Source organism: Bacillus rossius, chromosome 17, assembly GCF_032445375.1.
Source record: "Bacillus rossius redtenbacheri isolate Brsri chromosome 17, Brsri_v3, whole genome shotgun sequence".
NCBI lineage: Eukaryota > Metazoa > Arthropoda > Insecta > Phasmatodea > Bacillidae > Bacillus > Bacillus rossius.
This window is the reverse complement of record NC_086344.1, coordinates 23,462,645-23,488,482: the sequence shown is the minus strand read 5'-3', so window position 1 is coordinate 23,488,482 and position 25,838 is coordinate 23,462,645. Positions and strand designations below refer to the sequence as shown.

The 25,838-nt window shown below is 41.7% G+C and overlaps 1 protein-coding gene across 1 annotated transcript in view; it reads left to right on the top strand.

Moving 5' to 3' along the window:
* LOC134540730 (uncharacterized) overlaps positions 1-25,093 on the top strand; it is a 114,269-nt gene extending 89,176 nt beyond the window's left edge. Inside the window, exons 18-22 of the mRNA XM_063383626.1 lie at positions 8,164-8,336; positions 11,205-11,413; positions 16,277-16,510; positions 22,806-22,964; positions 24,873-25,093. Of these exons, the coding sequence (XP_063239696.1) occupies positions 8,164-8,336; positions 11,205-11,413; positions 16,277-16,510; positions 22,806-22,964; positions 24,873-25,013 (916 nt within the window). The 3' untranslated portion in view covers positions 25,014-25,093. The remainder of the gene's footprint in view (positions 1-8,163; positions 8,337-11,204; positions 11,414-16,276; positions 16,511-22,805; positions 22,965-24,872) is intronic.
* The last annotated feature ends 745 nt before the right edge of the window (positions 25,094-25,838 follow it).

The following is a 25,838-nucleotide window of genomic DNA, read 5'->3' as shown; positions in this document are numbered from 1 at the left end:
CAAGGAACGTCGCAAGACGCCGACCGACGTCGACGTCAGGCCACCGCTGGGGAACACGAGGCGTGGTGCGTACAACATGGGGTGGTGATGACCCGGACACCCGGGGGAAACCGCGACTGGAAAACCTACGTCCCACCCGAGGCACGGGAGGCGACCTTGAGATTTTTCCATGACCATGACCTCGCCGGGCACCCAGGAACAGACCAGATGCGATGGGCGATAGGCCAACACTACCACTGGCCTGGCATCACCGGGAATGCAAAGTCTGCCAAGTACGAAAAGTCAGGAGACGGGATGAAGAGGAGCAACAGCTGCCAAGGGACCCCACCACCGCCTTCCAGACCATAGCGCTGGACGTGATGGGCCCTTACCCCCGCACCCCGCGCGGAAAACGTTTCCTACTGGTAATAACTGACTTATTCACACGGTGGACAGAAGCATACCCTTGTGGTAACGTAAGGACCCCCACGATCACCAACATCCTACTGAGGAAGTTCCTCCCGCGCTGGGGCTACCTCCAGTCCATCCTGACGGATAACGGCAGTCAGTTCCTGGGCCATCACTGGAAGACCTGGTGCACCGAGCACCAGATTGAACACCACACGACACCTGCCTACCACCCCAGGGCCAACCCGACAGAGCGTCGTAACCAGGAACTGAAGGCCCAACTGCGCATCCGACTGGGGGAGGACCACACTCGATGGGACCTGCATGTAGCCGACGCATTGTTCTGCATCCGATGGCGCACCAACGCGGAAACCGGCCTCACGCCGGCGGAGATGATACAGGGGCACAACCTGCCCCTACCGGGCCAGTGGGCAACCCACGGTACCCCGCATCCGACAGAAGACACCGAGGAGCGCAACCAGCGCCGCGCAGCCGCGCAGGAGGAAGCACGATGCCGACAGAGGGCGTACGCCGAGGGTATCACCCCCGTAACCAACCACCCACCACCCGTCGTGCGGGTGGGCGATCAAGTGTTCGCCCGGGTACACCCCCTCTCGGCGGCATCCCGCAATTACTGCGCTGGCCTGGCACCACGATGGGGAGGGCCCTACACCATCCAGAAACGTCTAGGGAGGACCACCTACCTGGTGCGTCTAGGCGGACGACGAGTAAAAAAGATACATCGGGATGACCTACGCCTCGCCAATCTACCTGGGGAAAGCCTTCCTGAGGAAGGCACCCCACCTAACCCCACCAGAAAACCGACGCAGGAGGAGGCGGAGGACCCCGACTGGACCCCAGCACGACGCTGCCCCGAGCTGCCTCATGCTGGCACACTCGCCGACACAGCGCCGCCCATTGACTTGGAGTACGGGGAGGAGCCGAGGATGCAATCGCACCGCCATCAACGACCACCGCGCCACCTAGAGGACTACGTTCTGGTCAACCCACAGCGGGAGACCGCCGGCACACCCACGGACGACCTCTCACACGGCCTGGGGACGGGAGACACGGAGGAATCGCGGTCGACAGGAGGGTTGAACGCAAGCATGTTCACTGACACGGCGCCGCTCGTCGACCTGGAGTACGAGGATGAGCCGAGAGCGCGACCTCACCGCCACCGAAAGCCGCCGCGCTACCCAGAGGACCACAGCCTGGCCAGCCCACAGCGAGGGCCAGCGGGCACGCCCACGGACGACCTCTCACGTGGCCTAAGGGCGGTCACGACACCAGATATCGACATCGCCAGGACGATAGCGGATATCGCAGAACACAACCAGACCCCGACACGGCACCACCTCGGACCGCCCCACTCGACCCCGTTCGCCGACGCAGCGTCGCCCGGACACCCGGAGTCGGAGGACAAGACGAGGACATGGCCACACCGACGGCGACACCCGCCGCATTACCTGGAGGACTACGTGCTGAACACACCGCCAGGGAAGACGGCGGATACATCCGCGAGCTGCCTACCAAATGACCAGGGCACGGAACAGGACGAGCCACAGCCGACGGTGGAGTTGGTGGAAGAGGACCCGAGCCCGGAGGGCGCCCCACTCCGATGCCATCCCTGCGGCGACGACCCAGGGACCGTAACCATCACCGAGTTGCCCTACAGTCCTGGCGACCCCGAGATGGACAGTGACCCGGGAACGATCCCACTGGTAACGGAGCCAGAGGAGGAGGAGGATGCGGAGAACCACGAGACGCCTCGCAACAGCCCACCCGGCATCCCGGAACGAGAGAGGCAACCATACCATTCGGCAACCCAACCAATAGAAAAGAAGGAAACCGTCACACATGGAACCTATACCGTAACTCACTACCCGGGTAACCCCGCCGGCGAGCGACCACGACGGACCCTCCCAGTCCCAGGGTACCTCGCGGCCTACGACCTGGGGGACGCCTAGAGTAAGCGGGTTAATAACCCTGTCCCCGAAAGGTCTGGAACACTTCACCATGCGCTGTGCCGCCGCCCCCGGCCCAGCTGCCTCCGCAGTCGACCGGGCGGCGTACGCCGCGCCACCCTTCCATGTGCCGTGCCGCCGCCCCCGGCCCAGCAGCCTCCGCAGTCGACCGGGCGGCGTGCGCCGCGCCACCCTTCCATGCGCCGTGCCGCCGCCCCCGGCCCAGCTGCCTCCGCAGTCGACCGGGATACGTGCACCGCGCCACCCTTCCATGCGCCGTGCTGCCGCCCCTGGCCCAGCTGCCTCCGCAGTTGACCGGGCTGCGTGCGCCGCGCCACCCTTCCATGCGCCGTGCCGCCGCCCCCGGCCCAGCTGCCTCCGCAGTCGACCGGGCGGCGTGCGCCGCGCCACCCCACCGCCGAGCATCACGACGCCGCAGCTAGGGGAACAGAGCGGGCCCTACCAGCCGCAGTCGGGGCTAGGGGTGCCAACACGTGGCGGGACCAATAGCGGTGCAAGGTCGGGCTTCTCGAGGGGGGGCGTTTGACGTCGTCCGGCCGGAGGCTGTCTTCAAGCCCGACTTGCCACCGCCCGTACTTAGTCCCGCTAACGAAGCGCGCCCCTAGCCACCCGGTCGGAGTCAAGTGAGCTTCCCGCCACTCCGTACCACAAAGGTAAATTGCGGTAATTACTGAGGGCTCGAGTGCCCCTCGCGTAAAGACGAGTAATTAAGGGAGCCCAGTAATAACCCTAATTTTTACATACTCTTCACAAGAAAAGTGCGTCGTAGGAGTGTGCCACTTACTTCCGTGGGGAACTTGAAATCACACGTAGCAAGTGCTCCCTTTGCGGCCTTCCGCCTAAACTAATTAAATGACTCTTCCATCATCATTTCCCCCCCCCCCCCCCCGTTCTAACTTGTCTTTAACTGCTGGAGTAGTTGGTTAACTAACAAACAGTCTCCAACTTGACTCTCCTTCCTTTTAAGTACATTTAAATACAATTAATGTAACTACGATTATTATAGGCTTTCCGCCATTAGAATTAAGCCTTAGTAATTATTGTGTGAACATTGTAGTGGTTATGATCTCTTTAAGTTATCTTTAAATAAATATAACAGTAAACGGCGAACTTTGGCGTGCGGGACCAGCCTACCTCTCCCCCGCGCCAAGGCTAGCACGCCAGTATCGAACTACTCGCGAACCGGGCCGGACGTCCTCAGTGCCACGGGAAGCCATCATCGCTTTGCAACCACCAAGTAACGCTGGTAAATATAGTCACTAACCAAACCTTCATTTTCAGCTTCCCGTGTGCGTCCGCGTTCATTTACCGTGCAGGGCTTAACCCGGCCGCTGCTACTTAAACTGGGCGACGCGACTCCGGTCCACCGCGCAGTGTCTATTTACAGTACGGGTGGACTCCCGCCCCTCATTTACTACAAGTAATAACATCGCGCACACAAGGGCCGATGCTAACTTCATGGGCATTCGCAAGTAATTTAACACGGACCGCGCTCACACAAGAGACCCGGCCGCTGCTAAGAACTAAGCTTACGGGATCGGCCGCCCCCAATCACCCCCCCCTTCCTCCCGTTGCTGTGGGTGGAAATGGCGTAAGGGCGGAACTTTCAAGTGTATAATGTAAAGTATAGTGCCTCTCCAATTGTGTGAACTGTAACGTGTAACTCAGTGCTCACAGCGCAATAGGGGTCAGCCCCGAATAAAACCCAGTAACGTAATCAATTGTGTTCTTCCGTAGTGTTGTTTGCCCCCTCCAGCTAGGGATCAGTGTACTATATTGTGTAAGGAGAGTACTGGATAACTAGCTCTACGAAAACCCCCCTCTTAAATTCAATCACAGCCGAAGGCCTAGTGGTCCACGCCGGGGCAGAAAGTATCCACGCCCAAAACCATCGGTTTAGCGACTGTGCTAGCCTGGCGCCCACCGGAACATTCCCACTAGGCCCCACCCAGGTCTCGAAGCCAAGACCGCGGGTGACGGCAAATTATAATTTGTGTAAATCAGTATTGTTCAACAGTGTTATATGAATATTTTATAGCTGTGTAACTAAATATTTTTGACGTGAAACTTATTTGGGCATGATGAGAGTAAAATTTCAACTGCAATTTCTAGATCAAATTTTAATGCAATGTTTTCGTGAAAAATTTCTGATGCCTAAGAGATATAAAGATAGCACCAACGAGTCGAGGTTTGAATTGCCAAAGAAGTTTCACTCTGAAACGAGTACTGAGTTACACCAGAAATAAGGGAAATATACAAATGGATCATAAGGTCCCATTCAGGACGAAGGTGGTGAAGCCAAAAGGGGAGGTCAATTTCAGTGTACTACACACATCAATATGGCGGCTGTTTGATTACAAATGCATCAGCTGTTCCTTTATTGGAGGTTAAATGAGAGATAAATGTCAACTCATATCATTACATTTGCAATATTAAGATTAGTTTTGGACTTTTATAATAAATAAACATATTAAACAGTAATACTTTGATCTAATTTTCTTCCAAACAGCTTAACTACAGTTGTTAATAAATCCAGGCAAGAACAGCTGACACAAATATAAACAAACGTCCGCCATATTGGTATGTGAAAATAAAAATAAAATGGGGAAAAAAATTGCTTTACGTTAGAGGTGTGTCGTTACAGCAATTTTCGGTATCTGTTCCAACCTGATACTGATACAGTAATAGACCTAGTTTCAAATCTCTGATACTTTTGTATCAGAGCAGTAGCGGTCCCAGGAAGAGACAAGGTATCAGCATTCTCGTTACAGGGTACACATCCTCCGTGCCGTCATCACCAGCGTAATAGGTATCGGTGTCTCCGATACATTATTTATCACGCCCGGTAATTCTCTACCTCTCTTACTCTCATGCCTGCCTGATACAGCCAGTATCAATCAGTTCAACATTCACTGCAGTTCGTCCTGGCCGTGTATTTATTACCACCATGTACATTGTTGCGGACTGTCATGCTTTGTAGTTAGTATCTTTATAGTGAAATAAGGAATGGATAAGTGCAGGAAAAAGACTTCATTTGTGTGGAATTTTTTTACGGAAAATAATGAGTTTGCTAATTGTAATTTGTGTAAACAAAAACTGAGTTATAAATCATCATCGACTAATCTGAAGAAACATTTGAAACGTAAACATTGATATAGTGTAACCCTTCTTCCTCCTTAATTGGAAGAGGGGTTGCGTCCCCGACTCACTCTGGGCGCGAAGGGAAAAAATAAATATTAAAACCAGGCATAAAAAGCTAAACAATATAAATTCCCCACACCACTGCCCAGGGGTCAGGCCAAAAACTTCAAAGGATATAATAGCAGAGTAACCATTAAACAAACAAGAGGCAAGACTTTGGACGTATGTTATTAAAAAATAGAAATTTGCAAAAAATAGTATTTACTATACATAACCATACAAGCTTAGTTACAAAAGCTGACGTTAATAATGGCAGCATCTTATCCCCATTTGCGATACTAACAATAACCTTTAAAAAAATCGTAAAAAAAATAAATACTGATAACAACAAGTATAAAAATATATAAGGGTGTGAGGCGTGGCCACTATAAAATACCAAAATTAACTGACTGCCCTAATACCAAGAATCAAACAAGACAACCAATACAAATAAATACAAAAAAATTCTACAATAATAATACTGAAGTACAAAAAATTTATTTAAATAAAGTTCTTAAACTCTCAATCAACGGTTTAGTCTTTCTTCAGATGTTCGTTGCTTCCTCACCAACTCCAGAGTCTAATGCCACGCCGGGCCATAGGTACGAATTCACAAAGGCGTGAACGATGATCAAAAAAATTATCTTATTTTTAAGGGAAATGTAGCAAAAACTCTTCACGTAACATAACTATGTTACCACAGAAGTATTTATCATCTACTTCAAACAAAGTCTTACTTCTTTATTAACTTGCCAATGATTTCATAAAAACGTAGAATGGCCGCACCAACGAAAATCAGACTGCGCATGTAGTGCAATATCGATCGCATACTTTTAATAATACTGCACAAGCTGATTATATTAGCTAAAGCCAACTTTAAGTATGCAAATTCCGAAGACAAAGTCTCAAAAACAAATTGCAAAATGTTCGTTTCTCCCAAACAGGCAAACGGGCGACCTTTTTAAAAAAAAATCCCACACTGGAACAACGTGTGAAACAAAAGGGCCTCTTCACCAAACAGGCTAATAAAAGTTCCGTCCAAATAAAATTTAGTATGGGAAAATACACAGTTCACTAGGTTTGCCAAAAACCAGTGCAGCACCACGAGGGTAAAAATCAAAATTGCGGCCTCTCTTTACCTTGATTTCTTCTGTATCACAGGGCAATCCATTGCCCTGCCACCCAGCGTGGATCCTCCACCCCAATACTCTTCGTCGCCCGTTGCCGTCCGGCACACCAGTCCGCACCGTCACATAGCTCTGTCCTCCACGGTCGCTGGCCACCCACTTCACGCGGCCCCAGCTGATTTCCCATTCCCGGCAAGCCGAATGTCTGACGTCATCAGCCAACCGCCGGGCGCTCGCCAAGTGGTAATTACGTGAAACACAATCGATATTCTTAAGCTTATAATCCATAGCTACCAAAAGGCGTATAACTAAATAACAGAAACAAATATAATTAAAAAAATTTACAAATAAATTAACATTAATTAAAAAAGGCGTAAAAATACGTGAAATAAAAAACCATATAAAACTAGAGACCAACAACAAAAATAAATTACAAGTAAAAATGTGGCCCTGCCGGCCACAATAGTATGCTCACTAATGTACGTATCTGTTTTTTTTTTTTGTTTTTTTTAATTTTTGATAAAATCGTAATCTTTTAATGTATGAAAACACTAGTTACTAATTGTTTTCGGAAAAAAAAGTCCATCTGTTGATTACATGTTATTAGTGTCAACTGAGAATTTATTTGCATTTTCATAGCTGTTAGGTGCACAAATATAAATATTATATCTTGTATTAATGTACTTTTTAATATTAAAATTTCATTAGTTTTATTATTGAACGAGACTGTGCACGCACTGCGCACTGAGCGTACTTTGATGTGGGACAATAACCAAACGACTCGTAACAATTTCGCTTTGCACCTCTCCTTCAACGCCTTCCCCTGCGCTTCCTCCCCTACATTATTTCCCTTCTTTATCCCTTATTCGTCGTTCCTGCTTACCCCCCCCCCCCCCCCCCCCCCCCCCGCCACTCTTCAACAGGCTCCGCACAAGTGACCGTCATCACTGCGATCGGGTTCTGCGCACGCGCACATTGGCCGTGGTGTTGTTCCAGGCGAATTCTGAACTGATACTAAAGTACTTGATATTTTTCAAGTGTACTCGTTTGCCGTTCCTGATACAGGCGCGTATCAGTGACAAAGTATCAGGTTGATACTTATCGACCCACCTCTACTTTACGTCTGTAGGGCAAATGTTTTTTTTTCTTCATACTATTGTTTTCTGCATGTATCAGAACGATATCCGAACCTAAAATTCAAGTACCCGAAAGTAAACAAATTCCTTGTGCTATGGCTGGCAACACTGCATTGTACTGTAATTAAATTTTGGTACGTGTTTCGAAATGAAGCGGGAATACGAAGCGAATTTCGTTGGGTTTATCAAGGATTTTTCACAGCCAATGGGTCAGTTACTTCTTATCTTGAGTGGGGTTATCGAGTGGTAGTCATTTATGTAACTTCTCTTTGTCCTTCAGTCTTGTTGAGACAGCATCAATGGCTGGTGAGTGTAAAACCAATGGGTCTGCCTGTCCTGTTCCAGGGGACCAGAATACTTCTCGAACCTGTCCACGTTCGCGCGGGATAACACTCAGGCGTTCCTGGACTCCCAGGGGATGAAATATTCCCCAGTGGACAGAGCCCTGGTGACAAAATACTTGTGTCACCTAACCTCTCTGGGGCTGATACCTCAGCCAGATATTAAGTTCAGTCTGTGTAAGAGTTGCATTCATTATCTTTAAAAAAAGTACAACTTTTTTTTTTTTTTTTTTTTCATTTCTATTGTGTAAGCTACTTGTCACTGAAACTAATTGACACATAAACACATAAAATAAAATTTTGCTGTTGATGCTATGTTAATTTGACCAGTTCTCAAGATGGATGGGTAAATCTGTATTGTACGGATTAGCGCCAAAAAAAAATCGTACAAATATGAAATAACTTTCATTATATGCTCTATTACGTCCTCTTTTCAGAACCGCCTGCGGAGATGATAAATTCCAATTACTTTTGGAGATATCGAATTTTTTAATATTCATTTTTTGGCGATTTTTTTAAAAAAAATTTTAAAAATCCGAAAATACCTTTATTTTGTGCTCTTTAACTTCCTCTTTTCATTAAACCCGGCGGAGATCCGAAATTCCAAATACTTTAGGAGATACTGATGCGGCCTTCAGCGGGAAGCCTACGATTCACACATCCTTCTGGACATACCCGAATACTCACGTTGGCAAGTCTTCTTTTCTTAAAATTAGCAAGAAGTAATTAAAAATACTTTAAAACACTGTGGATGGTTGGTTATATTAGGTAAGTATAGCTACATTAAAAAAACTGTAAAATCATTTTATGGTTGCTTAGCAAATAACTTTTTAATATGTAGCTATCCAGCGCTAGTAAACCGTTTACATGATTTCACAGTATTTTTAATGTAGCTATCCTAACCAAATCAACCATCCACAATGTTTTGAAGTATTTATAATGTAGCTAACATAACCTAATTGACCATTAGTTTTCATGAGTTGAATATTTATTTACAATAAAATAAATTAAAAAAAACCGAAGATGCACGATCGGGCGTTTGCCTCTCGTCTGTTGAAAGAAGGCTTGCCAACGTGAGTATTTGGGTATGTCCAGAAAGATGAGTGATTCGTAGGCTTCCCGCGTTCACCATTGTTGCTTGTTTACAAGTATGATTTTTTTTTTTTTTTTCGCGACGTAGTTGAACGACTACATCACGTAAAAAGAAAATTACGTGAGTTCCTACTGTTCATCCTTTTTCCCGGTTTGTTAGGTCAGGTCAGCTACATTATAAATACTTTAAAACTAAACAACCATTAAAATTAATTTTTATTATTTTTAATGTCCGTTCAGTTTCAAAGTATTTATACTGTAGCTGACCTGACCTAATCTACCTTTGTCCCGTTTTGTTAGGTCAGGTCAGTTTCATTATAAATACTTAAAACTATACAAGTAAAATTAATTGATATTATTTTTATTTTCCGTTTATTTTGAAGTATTTATCATGTAACTAACCATACCTAATGGAAAATTTCTGTTATTTAGGCATTCACGCACACACTGCAAAATATAAAATGGCGTCTGTTGAATGATTACATAGGGCTTGTATTGCAAAATAAGAACGGCTATATCTCCAAAAGTAATTGGAATTTTTAATCTCCGCAGGCGGTTTTGAAAAGAGGACGTAAAAGAGCATATAATGAAAGTTATTTCATATTTGTACGATTTTTTTTGGCGCTAATCCGTACAATACATATTTACCAATATTTTAGTGGGATAAAAATAATGGCATCGTAACTCTTTACATACTAGCCATGGTGTGAATATAGCTAGTTTGACATTTGTAGGCTAGAGGTCTGTGGTTAGTAATTTTCCTTCAGGGTTGTCATATTACACCATTTACAGAAAGCGGTGGATCTCGATTTGTTGGGGGGGTGGGTGGACACAAGATACAATGGTGTTTTGTGAGAGTAGGGGGGAGGGATATAAATTTCTGAACTAATGTAGTGATTTTGTAAAAGCTTTGCACTCCGATAGACTGATCAACACTACCAACTTTGAATTGGTTAACACTCGCAACACGGAATCCATCATGTTACAGACAATTGGACTACTACAAGTTTGAGTCTGGTAGCTGAAATTTTGTCAGCATTCAGACTACTTGCACTTCAAATGTTAATTTTTTATCATTTTTGAAACCGTCAAAGGTCTTTTATGCTGCATTATATGTTTCGGCACCTTCTGCAATATGAAAACGTTAGTGCCACTCGTGCTCAGATTGTTTCTGGTTGTTGAACTAGGCAGTCAGGTCTATAATTACTGCTCTGCAGGAATTTATTTAGTTATCTCTGAGTTTTATCATTACGGTCTGTTTCAATTTGATAGAAAAATCGCTAATCTTGCATCAATGTGTCGGGGGACGCACCACAACGCCGAAATGCCAAATTGACCACAACGCTGACAGCTAGAAAACTGCTGTGTACCACAACGCCGAATTACCACAACGCAGAAATGCCAAATTGACCACAACGCAGACAGCTAGAAAACTGCTGTGTACCACAACACCGAATTACCACAACGCCAAAATACACTAACGCCGAAATACACTAACACCAAAAAATGTCATTGCAGGACTGCCACAAAGGTTAGGTTAGGTTAGACTAGGTTAGGTTAGACTAGGTTAGGTTAGACTAGGTTAGGTTAAACTAGGTTAGGTTAGACTAGGTTAGGTTAGACTAGGTTAGGTTAGACTAGGTTAGGCTAGGCTAGGTTATATTACGCTATATTAGGTTAGGTTAGGTTAGGTTAGGTTAGGTTTGATTGTGGTATTTCGGCATTAAGGTACATTTAAGAAACACACACAAATTCATTCAGTTGTTATTTCGGCGTTGCGGTACACAGCAGTTTTCTAGCTGTCTGCGTTGTGGTCAATTTTGACATTTGGCGTCATGGTATTTCGGCGTTGTGGTAACGACCCGATGTGTCGTATTATAGACAGCTTCAGTTTCGGCATGTGCGTGCATGCAGTGAGAGTGACGTATGTGTGTGTGTGTATGTCCGGGACAGGTGCGAGGTCGCTGCAGGGCAGAGTGGCGCTGGTGACGGGCGCGTCCTCGGGCATCGGGGAGGCGGTAGCCCGGCTGCTGGCGGCCAACGGGGCGAAGGTGGCGCTGGCGGCGAGGCGCGCCGACCGCCTGGAGGCGCTGCAGAGGGCCATCGAGGGCGGGGGCGGCACGGCTCTCGCCGTCCAGATGGACGTCACAGAGCCGGACCAAGTGCGTGTCCGCGTGCCTCCGAGGCACAAGGGAAGGATGATGAGAGGGGTGTAGTAGGGGGGTGGGGTGGAGAGTCGGTACAAGCGGAAGGAAGGGACGAAGGGGGAAAAAAAATGCAGCAACTGTCGGAAAAGGAAAGGCAGGACGAAAGGGTTCGGGGTTCGTTGGCCCAATTACCGGAGGGCTTCTCCCCCCCCCCCCCTCCCCCGCAGAGGAACCACTTTCAGGGTTCTGTTTGGTTAAGGGAGGAAGAGAAGGGGTAAGTTTACACTATGTTGCCTCCTGGCCCTTTTTTTTTTTTTTGACCGTGTGTACCAGGGCAAGGAGTAGAAGGTCGTGATAGTAGGCGGAATCGATTTGGAAAAAAAAAAATCGAAACCTGTGCATGCGTGGCAGTGCTACTGACAGTTTTCTTTGAGTCGCGTGCAGCTCTCAAGTCTGTCAGCTCCGCGACTTGAAGTTAACTATGAACTGGGGAAGCCTGGGGTCTGTAATTTAATTGAAAGGGAATTTCGACGGTGACCATAATCACCAGTGATGATCGGAGCTGTAAAGAAAAAAAAATTAGTGACAACCCCCCCTCCCCTCAAGGAACTTCAAGTTCGCCCCGGATCGTGGTTGTTTCTTGACAGACTGCCGGTAGGCTGTGGCGTGAGGGTGGGGGAAGCAGTTCCACGTGCCAGGTTGACAAACAATAAAACCCAAAACACAAAAAAAAAATCTTAGATAACATTTATTATGATGATGGTAATGTTTTTGTAGCAAAAAGATTAAATAATATATAAACGTTAATGATAGTGAGGGTATGCTCTGCCATTCAGGACTGCTACTGCTAGGGTTGAGACGAGGCTTCCAGCCCTGCCAGTAGGAACGAAAATACACAGATGTGTAAAGTATGAAGACCTTTAGTTGTAAAAATGGTTTTCCGCTGAAAAAAAAAAATAGTTTTTTTACAGTAAAATTCGTACATCGCGGCTTTTCTGTTAATAAAATAATAAACATTAAAAATGGTTTATACGAATACTAACAACTTTCCTCTATTTACCCTGAAAAAGGTGGTACCAAATTGATGTACTAAATAGATTGAATTTTTTTTATCTTTTAACTGTCATTAGTAAATAATATTTACATTATGGCATTGGTACATTTTTCAAACACACAATTACTTACAGATTTATTTTTACTGCTTCAAGTAGTTAGAAATGCTTATTACTATTCTCCGTTCACTCTTAGCTGAGTTTAGAAATAAACAAACACCGTCGTATCACTGTGCCGCGTCAGCAAGTGATAGGCTGAATTCATCTTGCGCGCCAAGCACTAGTTGCAACACACACACTTTAGTACAGTCGGTGCTAATAAAATAACGGAGAAGTAATATAACAGGAAGCACCGTAGCACTTTGTTCAGCGTAGGTGGTTCATTTGCAAAGAAAAACTATGCACTTTACGACTAATAGCCGTCTTCACAAAATCACCACAAGTTTTGATAACAGGATACTCACGTTTCCTTTTCTTCCCGGGAGATGTTAATGTCCCAATGTCCTGTAATTCTTTCCTTGCACGAAACACCCGTAAATTCTGCAGCTAAATCGCGATATCGTTCACACGACAATCCAGATATTAGTTTGAAAATGTTTTAAAAACATTCAACACAATAGTTTACTGTGCACTTTTCAAAGGCTTTCCCGTTCTGTGCTTTACAAAACTCGGTCCAGCGTCAGCCATAACAAACCGTGCGCACGCGAATCCGAAATACAACTGTTGCGCCGGGCATCAACTGTACACACGGCGTCTGCTAACATAATTGTAAGTAAATACTTGCTGACACATTAAACTGTATTGGATATTAATGGTGAAACGCTATAATGCTGTATAACAACAATTGTTATAAAAAAGGCAGTGTAAAAATACTTACAAATGGTACGTAACCAAGGGACTATTTCTTGCGCACGAATAATGTGCGCGGCGGCCGGCAGCCAATTAAAATGTTTGTTTACAAGAGGCTTTGTTTATTCCAAAACTCAGGTAAGAGTGAACGGAGAATAATTATTTTATCATAAAAGAGCATCATGTATCAATTTCAATTGACTTTTTGTGAATTAAGTATTATGAAACATTGAAGTGTCATATTTGTTTAATAACATGCTATACATTTAGAATGAACAGAGTTCATAAAAAAATGAAAACAATAACACAGAAATCGTCTGATTTAATAATGATATGTGCCTTAAAATAAAATCATAAAATCTTGTTCCTATATATAGGTTACATGTGGTAGCCTGTGCAGTGATACGGATTTATCCTGTGGCTCTTGATACATAAGTACATGTATATTATGTATTTGGATTTTGTGATGCATTGAAAGATAAATAAATAAAAAAAAAGTGTGGGTCCCTGTTTTCGCATCCAAACCCAAGCGTCAATATAAGGAGTCGCGAAGCGCCAACTTGTGATGTGTGATAGCACGTAACCTGGTGTGAAGAAAGGAACTGTCATGTGTATCAAACTCCGCACCTCCGTACTGCTAAAAATACGTACCTGTAAAGGGTTGATGCTTTGGTTTGGATGCACAGTAGGGACTCGCGTATTTTATAAAAAAATTTATTTACCTTCCGCTGCATCACGAACTCCAAATACATTCCTATGTATGGAGAACCACAGGATCAGCAACGCAACTAAAGCGCAAAGTGGCAGCGACCTCATCAATGCACAGGCTTTGTAATATAAACAATAAAGTGTAATTTCTCATAAACCAGTTATAATTTATGAAAGCTGTTCACAGGGTAAAATAAGGAGGGTCTGTAGTACTGATATATCCCATTTTAGGATTTTTTTAAATTATTATTTTATTCACTGAAAAATGACGACGTAAGAATTTTACTCATTGTACTTCATATATTAACTTAAGCCCTTTAAGATTGAACATTTCATCTAGAATTTTTATTTTAGCTAGTTGTGGTTTGATGTGTCTCAACTACGGGAGAGGTTGGAGGTGCACGAATTAAAACCAGATGCACCATTTAAAAAAAGAAATTAATCCATAAGTAAGCATTGAGTGGGTATGGCCAACATACATATTGGGAAGTCTGGCAACTGTCCAGTTTGTTTGACTTCAATTTTTCTTGCATGTGATCCATCTGGTTTTGTCCAATTTCTTTGGTTTTAAAATCTGGAAATCATTATAGGTTTCTACATAATATTTTTATGTCTGTCCGGACTGCTGCAAATCATGCCATGCTTACTTAAAAATCCTTGTTTTTCACCCAGACATCACCCAGACAGAAAATACAAAAAAAAAAAAATTTGTTTGAAGAAACTTCTAAAGTCTGGTTATTGGAAATGAAAATCAGTCTGAACTGTGTTTTTATATTGTGAATGAATACATGTAACAATATAAACACATTCATTTAAAATTTTTCAAAGCTGATGTTCAATATGTAGGTAATGTTCTGAAGCATTTTTGGTTAGGTTTTCTATCATTAGATAAATAAACGGTGTTCATGCTTTTGAGCAGTAATTAAATGTTTTAAAAACATGCTTGATTCAAGTTTTTATGTGCTTTCACATTTTTCGCTATGGTTCTTTGTCTGTGTGTGTGTGTCCCAAAATGCATAATGACTCCAGATACATGCCACACAACTACTCCCTAACTTCTTAACTCATGGTTTGAGCACGTTTTAAAGTTAGACATCTGAAACAAAAGTTGACGGAAACACAAAAATGTTTTTAAGGAATGACAATCCAAAAATATGTATCAATATTTATTAGAGCAAAAAATAATAAAAATATTTATAAGTGTATATCATACATAATTATCAAACTAATAAATCTTCACAAAACACATTTTCTCAACTGTGTAAGCCTTCTAGTCAATTGATATTATTCAAGTAGAAAAAATATTATGGCCGGATATGTGGATAATTCATTGTGAATCATTCGGCTTGTTGACGGACAAATGGATGGTGGACAGAAGAGACGGATCATTGAGAGTTAGGCTTTAAGCTTTAATGGTCATCCAGGGCCCTTCCTCCCAGGATTTGAAAACTAACAAGCGAAGACATAATTAGAAAATTACAGCAACTTGAGCTACATAAGTTAACAGAGAGATTATTTTATAAAAATATAGTATTTCTTACTGTAAGCATATTGTTTGTACAAACTTGACATGTGTATTTCATGTATTTAATAACATTTATATTCATGACTTGTTTTAACAAAATCATCGAACAGTTAAGTTAATAACAAATTATTAAAAAAAATTAATTATAAACCCAAAATATAATATTTTCAGTTTTCTTTTCTTAAGCAAAATTCATGCTTAAATTTCATATGTGAGAATGATAGAGCTCATGTTCAATATGCAGGTTATGTTCTGAAGCAAACTTGGTTAGGTTTTCTGTCGTTAGGTAATAAACAGCTGTTCATGCTATTGAGCAGTAATTATGTTTTAGAAATATGCTTGATTAAGGTTTTTATTATGTGCTTTCACATTTATCGCCTTGTTTCTTCGGCTGTGTGTGTGTGTGTCTGTCTGGGTGTGTCTGTGTGTCTGTCTGTCTGTGTCTCTCTGACTGTGTCTTTCTGTCTGTCTGTCTCTATGTGTCTGTGACTGTCTGTCTGTTTGTATCAGTCTGTCTCTCTGTCTCTGTCTGTCTCTCTGTTTGTGTCTGTCTGTCTCTATGTGTCTGTGTCTGTGTCCCAAAATGCATGACTCCAGCATAAATGCCAAACAAATACTCCCTAACTTAACCCCTGGTGTTACTGTGACAATATTTTAATGTTCAACTATCAAGCGAAATGACACGTGGCTACGGCCGCGGGCCGAGGGGGGCGGATGGTGGAAGCGTCTGACCGCGTGGCTCAGGTGCGGCGAGGTGTGGAGCGGGTAGAGTCCTCTCTCGGCCCCATCAGCGTGCTGGTGAACAACGCCGGCATCCTGTACTACACGCTCATGAAGAACGCCCGGCTGGACGAGTGGCGTCGCATGGTCGACGTCAACGTGAACGGCGTGCTCAACTGCCTGGCCGATGTGCTGCCGGGCATGGTGGCGCGCGGCGAGGGACACATCGTCAACATCACCTCTGACGCGGGACGGAAGGCACGTTCGAGCTTTCTCTTTCTCTACAATCTTCTTTATGCATCTCATTTTTGAAAGTGAAACTCATTTGCTAAGGAGGCAATAATTTTCGAACATCACGAAAATTTTGATCGCATGAGGGGAATAGTACGTTACATTTATGTGGTGGGGGAAGTTGTAGAGGAGGAGAGAGCGTCAGCGGTGACGCCACTCCAACGCATGCGCAAGCGGTCGAATGGGAAGAAGTAGTGGTAGGCAGAGCGATTCTTTTCACCAAATTGATTCATTTGAATTGGTTTCAAGTAATTAATGATTCATTCAAAAGTTTCGTTCTTTTCGTTCTTCTATGGGATGTGAATCTTTTCAAGACTCATAACTTGTTTACTCTTTGCGCCTGGCCTGTTATCGTAATCTGCTCGGCTCGGATAGCTGAAATTCCAGACGTCTAGCTGTATACTGACTTAGCTGATGACAATTTTAGTATTATAATTTTGTCTAAAATAAAAAGCACTTTTGAATGAACATTTTTTTTTACGTGTTATTTTTCTTAAAAGCCAATGTGAAGTAAATAACCCAAAAATGGTAAGTGAGGTGCATTTTTTGGTTGTTACTTTCCCTGTTATTTTTAGTTCACATGGTTTGTTCATTTTTTATTTCCGAAGTTTGTGTTTGTGTACGTGAAAACTAAATTTTAAACTGCTACTTAACCTTTGACATTGTCAGGTGTAGATACTTTTCAAGTTATATACCCTATTTTATTTTATCCACGTATCGTTTGCTCTTGTGTACACGCACGCTCACGCAGCGATTACTGATTACTCTGACTTCCAACGTCATGATTCATTTCACGAGCAAATCTAAGGAATGAATCAAACTGGCCGCCTGGCCGGTTCTCGTATCATTCTTTCACCGTTTCGTTCTGACTCATGTTCAGCTTTCGAGGAATAGACACGCCAAGAACCGATTCTTTACATCACGAACGATTCATATGATTTCGTTAGCTCAAAGTATCATTTGTTTTGAACTAATTGTTCACGAATGACACATCGGTAGGAAGTCGGCAAAGGGGGAGGATAGGTACGTAGCGAAGCATGCTGTATGCTTGTTGTAACGGCCGGAAGAGATGGCAGGGAAGAGGTAGAAATTACGCAGCAGTAATGATGCTATGGAATTCTCGTGTAACTCTGAATGTGTTTATCTATTTCACATTTTTTTTTTCATTTGAGATTATGTATACCCTTATCCTTACTATTTTCAATTATTAACTTTTGTTCAATTAAGTAAATACTAATAATTTATTTCTATCTATACCTAATAACAATAAGCAAAGAAGTTTCACTTCTGTCATGCTTGGACTCCACACACCACACACAACACACTCTCTCTCTCTCTCTCTCTCACACACACACACTCTCATACACTCACACACACTCTCTCACACACTCACCAACTCACTCTCTCACGCACTCTCTCACTCACTCACTCACTCACTCACTCTTTCACTCACACTCTCACTCAGGGGCGTAGCCAGGGGGGGTTTTAGGGGTTCAACCCCCCCCCCCCCCCCCCTTTAGCACCAAATCTTTAATTAATTTCTTATTCATCACTCAAACAAATTTCATATTAAAATTAATAAAATTTTTACCATTACAATATTTAAATTTAAGTACCGAAAACTGCTAAAATAGCACTATTTTACACCTTAAAATCCAAAATTTTCCCGGGGGAGGGCCCCCGGACACCCTGCTTTAATACAGAGGGGGGGGGGGGGGGGCATGCTTCTTAACACCCCCCCATTCACAAATCCTGGCTACGCCACTGCTCTCATTCACACTCTCAATAATGTTTTTCTGTATTATTTAACATTTTTTGTTTTAGAATCTGTGATGAGGTTATGTGCAAAATTTTGTATACTATACATTGTATTTGTTTTGGTGGTTGAAAGCTGGCTACCATGATGGCTGTGAATTTTCTTCAATAATTAATAAAAAGATGTCATTCTAAGTATCCAGTTGTCGACAGTCACAGTTACTTTGGAACGTGTATAATTTTCCATCTTATAACTCAGTTTTGCAATTTTTTATGAACATGTATGTCCACTAGCTAATCCGTTTACTAGCCGGGTGGTCTGGGGTGTGATGACGATTTTGTTTAAATTTGCAGGATCACTGTTTTTGAGGGCTAGAAATCAATCTGTGTAGGACCTAATTGTGGGAATTGTTTTACTATTCTGTTTTCATATTATAAAACACAAAAAAAAAAAAAAAATACTTACACCTAAGATAGGTGTGTAGGTACTGTGGAAGTGCATTGTATTGTATGAATGCAACGCCATACAAATAATACATCATAGGGTTATCAATATCATTGAATCATTACATTAAAAATGACCACTATCTACGAACTGTGCTATAAGAGATGAATAGTGAATGAACGAACAGAAGTTAGTCAGCCAGATGCTGTGTTTTAATATTTGTTCTTACTAGTGACGAGGTACAGGTAGAGGCAGAGGAATGTATCTGGGCAAAATAGTTCATTTAAGTCGAGATGACGAGATGAGAATGGAGATTCAATTGCACCTACAGTTGGGGCTTAACTAGAGCTTCCCGAGAGATCTCACCAGCTCACAGCAACGTCGACCACATTCACCTCGGGTATAAGTAGAGACCGGAAAAATTCGCTGGTTCAATGACCTCCAGGATAGACACCAATTTCCTCTACACACTCGGGCAAATGCCAACTGTTCATTGGCTGCTGACTTGTGAGTCGTCTCAAATGGGTGGCCTGTGATTCAACACTTCTATGAGTGAGTATCTCTAATTGGCCCTCATTCCTCCAGATTAACAATGAACCAATGACAGAAGCAGCACTAAAGTATAATTATTTTAATTTTACCATAACACAAAATGAACCCGCGAATTTTTCAGGTCTCTAGGTATAGGACGAGTACTGATGTTGTCTGCCTTCCTACCTAAGCCATGTTACGTACAGCCTGGTACGTATACATATTAACCTTTACCGTTTCATTCGCCATCAACCGATGAAGAAACAACATTGCAGTAGAGGAGTTGCAGTCACATCAGAACTGAACAGAAACTGGGGGAGATTCATGTCTGTCACTGTAAATGTTGCAAAAGCAAAGAGTACCTCTCTTTCACAATATTTTTTTGTGGGGGCAGAATACATCCAATATTGACTTCCCCCCCCCCCCACCCCCTTTTTTTTTTGATACATTTTCCTCATTAGAAACACGCAATGTTTTGCCATAGAAAGTTCGATAAAAGGGGTTATTATTATTCTTGTTCTCAAAAAATAACTTGAAAGCTATCACTAATTACAATTGTAGCTTGTAAAATAAAAGATAGTAAACAATATTTACAGTACTATTTACATAACGATTATTTTGGGTAATATTTTCCAAATTAGAACTGAAATGTTTAAAATTTATACATTTATACAATTAAAATGGGCTGCTGTTAATATGCAAGATGAAACAGGCATAAAATTTTCTTGTCTAATGCTGCTACAACTAAGTTTCTGTACAGCGATATTGAAAAATACATCTCTCCCTGTATTGTAATAGTAAGTATACACGTATTAGATACTACATGCATAAATACTAGCATGCTCGGTGGCAGTTCAGCCAACACAAAGTTCGATACAACTGAAAGTGTACTTAAAAATGTGTATTGGGCTTAACAGCAGCTCTGAGAACTCTACTCTTGTGGTTCAAAGAAGATAGCTTAAGCAGCAAAACTATTAATCTACACTACATTTGTTGTTAAATTTTGTTGACAGAATGAGATGTGTGGAACTGTATGCTCGTATATTTTCGTTAACATAGGGAAAATATTGTAGAAGATAATATATGATACTCAGGCCCGTAACGTGTATGATGCACAAGACATATTACCATAGCGATCCTAGCGGCGTGAGCTAAAAACATACCCACAAAATTCAAATTAGTATACGTATGTTTTTACCCTTGCCACCTGTATGGTATGGATTGTTAGCTGGGATTTGGGAAGCCTACACTTTACCAAATATTGTAGTTCAAGCCTTAAAGAATGCAAATTATTGTAGCTAAAATTTCATACAATTGTGATGCATTTGTTTGTAACCCATTTACACATTAAATAGCAATTAAAGCGAAATAAAAATTAAAAAATTCTCTTTTACAACGCAAGTTACAGCTCATGCCACCAGAATCACAGAGCATTGCTTGTCTCGAGGATTTTTGACTACTTTCCTGTATTAACCTGCTACAATATTTTGCATAGGGTAATTTTCACTCCTTTAGATTCACATGCCCTGATAGAGTTGTCACAAACAAGGTCTTAACATAATGTAGCAACTTGAATTCTCCTGCACAGTTCATAGATAAGTGGTCATTATTTATTTGATGATTCCATGATATTGATTACCCTATGATGTAATATTTGTATGGATTTGCATTCATACAATACAATGTACTTCCATAGTACCTACACACATATCTTAGGTGTAGGTAATTATTATTTTGTATTTTATAATATGAAAACAGGTACATTAAAACAATTTTCACAATTAGGTCGTACACATTGATTACTACCAGGGATATGGTACTGTTATTACTGTCTCTTACTCAATGAAGATGATTTGTCACTGCTCACACCTTTCGGAGCGCATTGACCCCAGGTAATGGAGCTATGGTGGAAACTGCAGCGATCCTGAGGTCTTCATGCTAAGGTGATTCTGCAATGGTTTCTTACTGTCTTTTGTGGTGCAGAGGCGAAGGCAAAATGATGTCAAGAAGTTGACCAAGAAAGAAAATATGAAATATTCCACACATGTGAATTTGAGCCTTTGCAGGGAATTGAACCCATAGATATAAAGAATCTTGAACAGTAGACCATATAGTCAGACCTTCTACATACACAGTAACGTAAATCATGAATCCGGTATTTTTCGCAAGTGGGAAACTTGGCGGATATTGGCGTGAAACAATTATTTTTCTCCGGGTACTCACATCGCCCCCCCCCCCCCCCCCCCCCCCCACCCCAATTTTTCCCATTAATATCTAGAGCCAAGATTTCCATTAGGTTTATAAAAATGAACATTTCATCATTACAAATTGAATATTTCATCTTTATCGTCATTAAACATTAAAGCATATGTAAAGCACATATCGAGCAAAATTAGGTTCATCATCTGCTTCAACAATTCGTGGTAGGATACTTAAAATGCATATGTAATACAATAGGTCATATATTGATGAGTGCAAATAAAAAAAAACTAAAGCATTCAGTATTTTTTCTGTAATGTTCTCTAGTTGATGAAAAATGTTATAAACATAAAGATAAAAAATTGCAGAGAAACATTGTTATCAAATGCAGCCAACATATTATGGTTTTATAATTTTAAAAAGTTTTAGTATTATCATTTTTATTTTTAAGTACAATGCATTAATTTATAAAATTACAGTACATTGCTTTACATTACAGTTATTGCAACTTATAAAACTACATAAATTATTAAGCAGTGGAAAAATAAAATTGAAATGATTACATATGTGGAAATAAGTGTATTTGGGGTGCTAACATATTTTCAAATGTAAGTTTTATATTTTGTCACTGTCTTATTATTTCAGTACTATTTATTTTAATCTGAAAATCTATATGCAATGTTAAAAGCCCCAAATCATTATCTTTACTTGTAAATTTCAATGTAATGTTCCTTTTTTAGGCCTTTAGCCATGTTAGTAAGGTATTAGCAATGAATAAACTGTACCTAGAAACTAAATGGGTTTTAAAGGTTTTAAATGAAAGCCTAAACTAAAGAATTATGAAATGAGTTCTGTATTTTGATTGACAAAATGAGGTGAATTGTGGTGAACCGACTTCCATTTCAGTGTATGGCGGTGCATTTTCAGTTTTGCAGTTTATTTCAGGTTTTCCGCTATTCACATCATAATAAGTAGAGACCGGAAAAATTTGCGGTTTCATTTTGCGATATGCTAGAATACAAATGTGTTTAACCTTTTGCTGCTTCAGTGATTGGACCACAGGTTGTCTGAAGGAATCAGAGCCAAGAATAACCCTCAACGAAAGAAGTATCGATTCCAAAGTATTCTAGTTAATAGTTGTCACTAGTCAGTAGCCAATGAGCAGATGTAATTTGTCCGAGTGCACAGAGGATCTTGGAGTCTATCCTGTAGGTCATTGAATTGGCGAATTTTTCCGGTCCCTAATAATAAGGTCTCTATTAATATATCATCATCTTGAGTGACCTAAGGGTGGACGAGACTCTCGCTCAATCGTTCATGTTTGCGGTGCAGGCGTTTGCGGCGGCGGCGGTGTACACCGGCACGAAGTACTTCCTGGAGGGCATGTCGCGCGCCTTGCGGCAGGAGGTGGCCGGCTCCGGGGTCAAGGTCACCTGCGTCCAGCCGGGCGACGTCACCACGGAGATCTTGGACTACACGACGGACCAGGAGGTGAGGCTGCCCGCGAGAACGAAGGGTCGGTCCCACACACCACGTTGGCTCTCTCATTTTCTCGTCATTCGTATTAGTTAAGGGTTTTTTTGACGTGACGTCTAATAAATCGATGAACGCCGGCTGCACGCACGAAAAAGTGTCCCGTTACACACATTGTCCCATTTCGCTGTGTCCCGTTATGCTCCTTTTATATTGCTCTTTGCTAACCTGAACCTCCTAGCATTGCGACCGAGTCCGTGGCGTAATTCTGTTTTCATGCATTTCAATGTAACATTTTCATTGCTCTTTGCTAACCCGTCCCTCCTAGCATTGCTGCAAAGTCTGTGGCGCAAATATTTTATTTTTGACTGCATCTTGGTGTTGGGTAAACCATTTTCCTTTACATCATCCTTGAAACACTCCCATTCGTTTCCTACTTTTCCTATCATCGTCCTATCCTTAAAAGAATAACACAGATTGGAAGAAGTTAATGCAAATAAAAGTAAATTTATCAATTAAATTGTACATTTCCTTTTACTCCTTCTTTGTATCCATACAAAATAGTGATAATTCAATAAAAATGATTCAATTTTATTCATAAAAGTAGGCAATCATTTCATCAATGTTTTGTTATGACGTCACGTTAAACTATCATCCGTAAACCGACTTTACAGACACCAATTTTTTAAATGTAAATTTGATGCCTTATCTCTTATTTCATTTGGTGTTGTGTCACAAACTTTAAAACACACGTATATTTACTAAGTGTAATGCAATGGGTGTAAAAAGTTGTGCAAGTTTTAACACCTAATTATGAAAACTTATGCAACTATTTTACACCCAATATATTACACTTAAAAAATATCTCGAAGTTAAATTTGTGACAGAACAACTAATATGTATTGAGTTACAGGTAAATAATGACTTTAAATGAAATTATACTTTTTCCATATTAAACTGAGCCAAAGATGAAAGAATGAAGGTGACAATCACATTTTATACATATGTATTAGGCTTTTGTATGTAGTATTGAGTTCACTTCTTATTTTATGATGTACACAGAAAAACGTAGATTACTCCATAAAAAAAAACTTCTCTGTGTATATATTTAATTATAAATCAAAATAATTGAATTAAATGTTTATTAGGTAAATGTGGATTAATGAGTTTTGTCATAATAAAAAAATATATTGTGAGTCATCTAATGAGCTGTGTATATACAGGAAATTATAGAAACATTAGGATAGAGCTATTTAAAACAAAGTAAATTATAATTTTCGAACACAGGTGGAGTGAGTTGGTACATTTACTTGGTTTACCTACTGCATTTACATGGTTTTTAATTTAAAAAAAAAGGGAGTATGTAGTTGTGTACATCCATTAGAAGTTATACTTCTATGGCTGACACTTGACACTAGGTATGTGTGTACATTTGTTTGAGCTCAAACTACTTAAATCAATCTGTACATACTTCCTTCAAACAAACCCTAACTTTATTGAGCTGATTCAACATTTAAGATTTTAAAGTTTTAAACATTGGTATAAGACAAGCTCATGCTGTACATGCTATGTCAAATATTCATAAGGAGTCAAATATTCGTAGTCAAAAATTTGAATATTCACACAGGCCTAGTGATTACCAATTACATATTAATAATAGCATGGTAGGAAAGAAAATGGTAAACCATGTATTTTAAAAGTAGTGAACACGTGGGTGAGAAGACTGTACATGTGAGAGTAATGCATGTTGTTCTGTATAGGAATGCTAATGTGAGTTTGTACATATACAGTATTAGTATCAAAGTATAGATAGTTAACTTAATGGCAGTTGGTTTATACTTTCAAAAACACTGCTGATCATGAACAGAGTTAGCCGGGTCGAGGATGGTTACGCTGTGTTCGCTCTTCAACGAACGCTGTTTGCAGGCGACTGCTGCGTACGAGTACGAGGTGAAGAACCCGTTGGAGTCGAAGGACGTGGCTGAAGCCGTGCTGTATGCGGTAACGCAACCAGCGCATTGCGCAGTCAATGAGATACTTCTAGAGCCACACGAGACACCCATTTAAAGAGTTGGTTCGTTTGAAAAAAAAAAATCTTGCTTCATGTACTGCAAATAAATATAAATAACACCATACCCACACTGTAATATTTTGTTATTATTGCTTTTCAGTGTTACGGTTGATGTCTGTTGCCTTAGTGGGGATGTGACACAAGGGAGACTGATCAACATATAGTGGGTGAGGGTGACTAAGGTGGTTGGGACTGCTCGGAAAAAGGGGGCCAGGTAACCGGGGTGAGGAACCGCAGGCTAGCCCGCGGCGAACACGATTTGGGAATCCCTCTCGGGGTCATGACGTCACTGGCGGTAGTGATGGAGGCAGCAGGGACACAGGAGTATACGCAGAATTAAATTTTTTGGAAAGGGGCAGAAGGTAGATAGAATTACTTTACCCAATATTTTTCAAATCCTTGTCTTTTGTTGGTGGAAACGCTGTCCCAGTGGGAAGTGTTTGTTGGCGGAGTCGAACATTGATCCTGCAGCTCATTGCCCGATTGTTATGGCGGCGTGTCATAACGGTCTTTGTGGACTCCAAGGGAACGCCGAGGGTTGGCGTCACGGTGTTTCCCGAATTAGAAGCCAGTTCATTCTTATTCTGTAACTTTTATTTGTAATCTGTCCAAGTCAGATTTCGGAAGTGTTTAAAAGCAGCATGATGGTTTCATCTTTGGGGCTGTCAACGGAAATGGTGTGGCGGATGCCACTTACTGGTCAACGTCTTATCTCCCTATTTATTTTAAATTTCTGCAATGCAGATCTTAAGTTGCCTTGTGTTACAATTTATTTGATGCATCTTGTAATTTTATTTACTTGTATATTGTAATTTATCAAG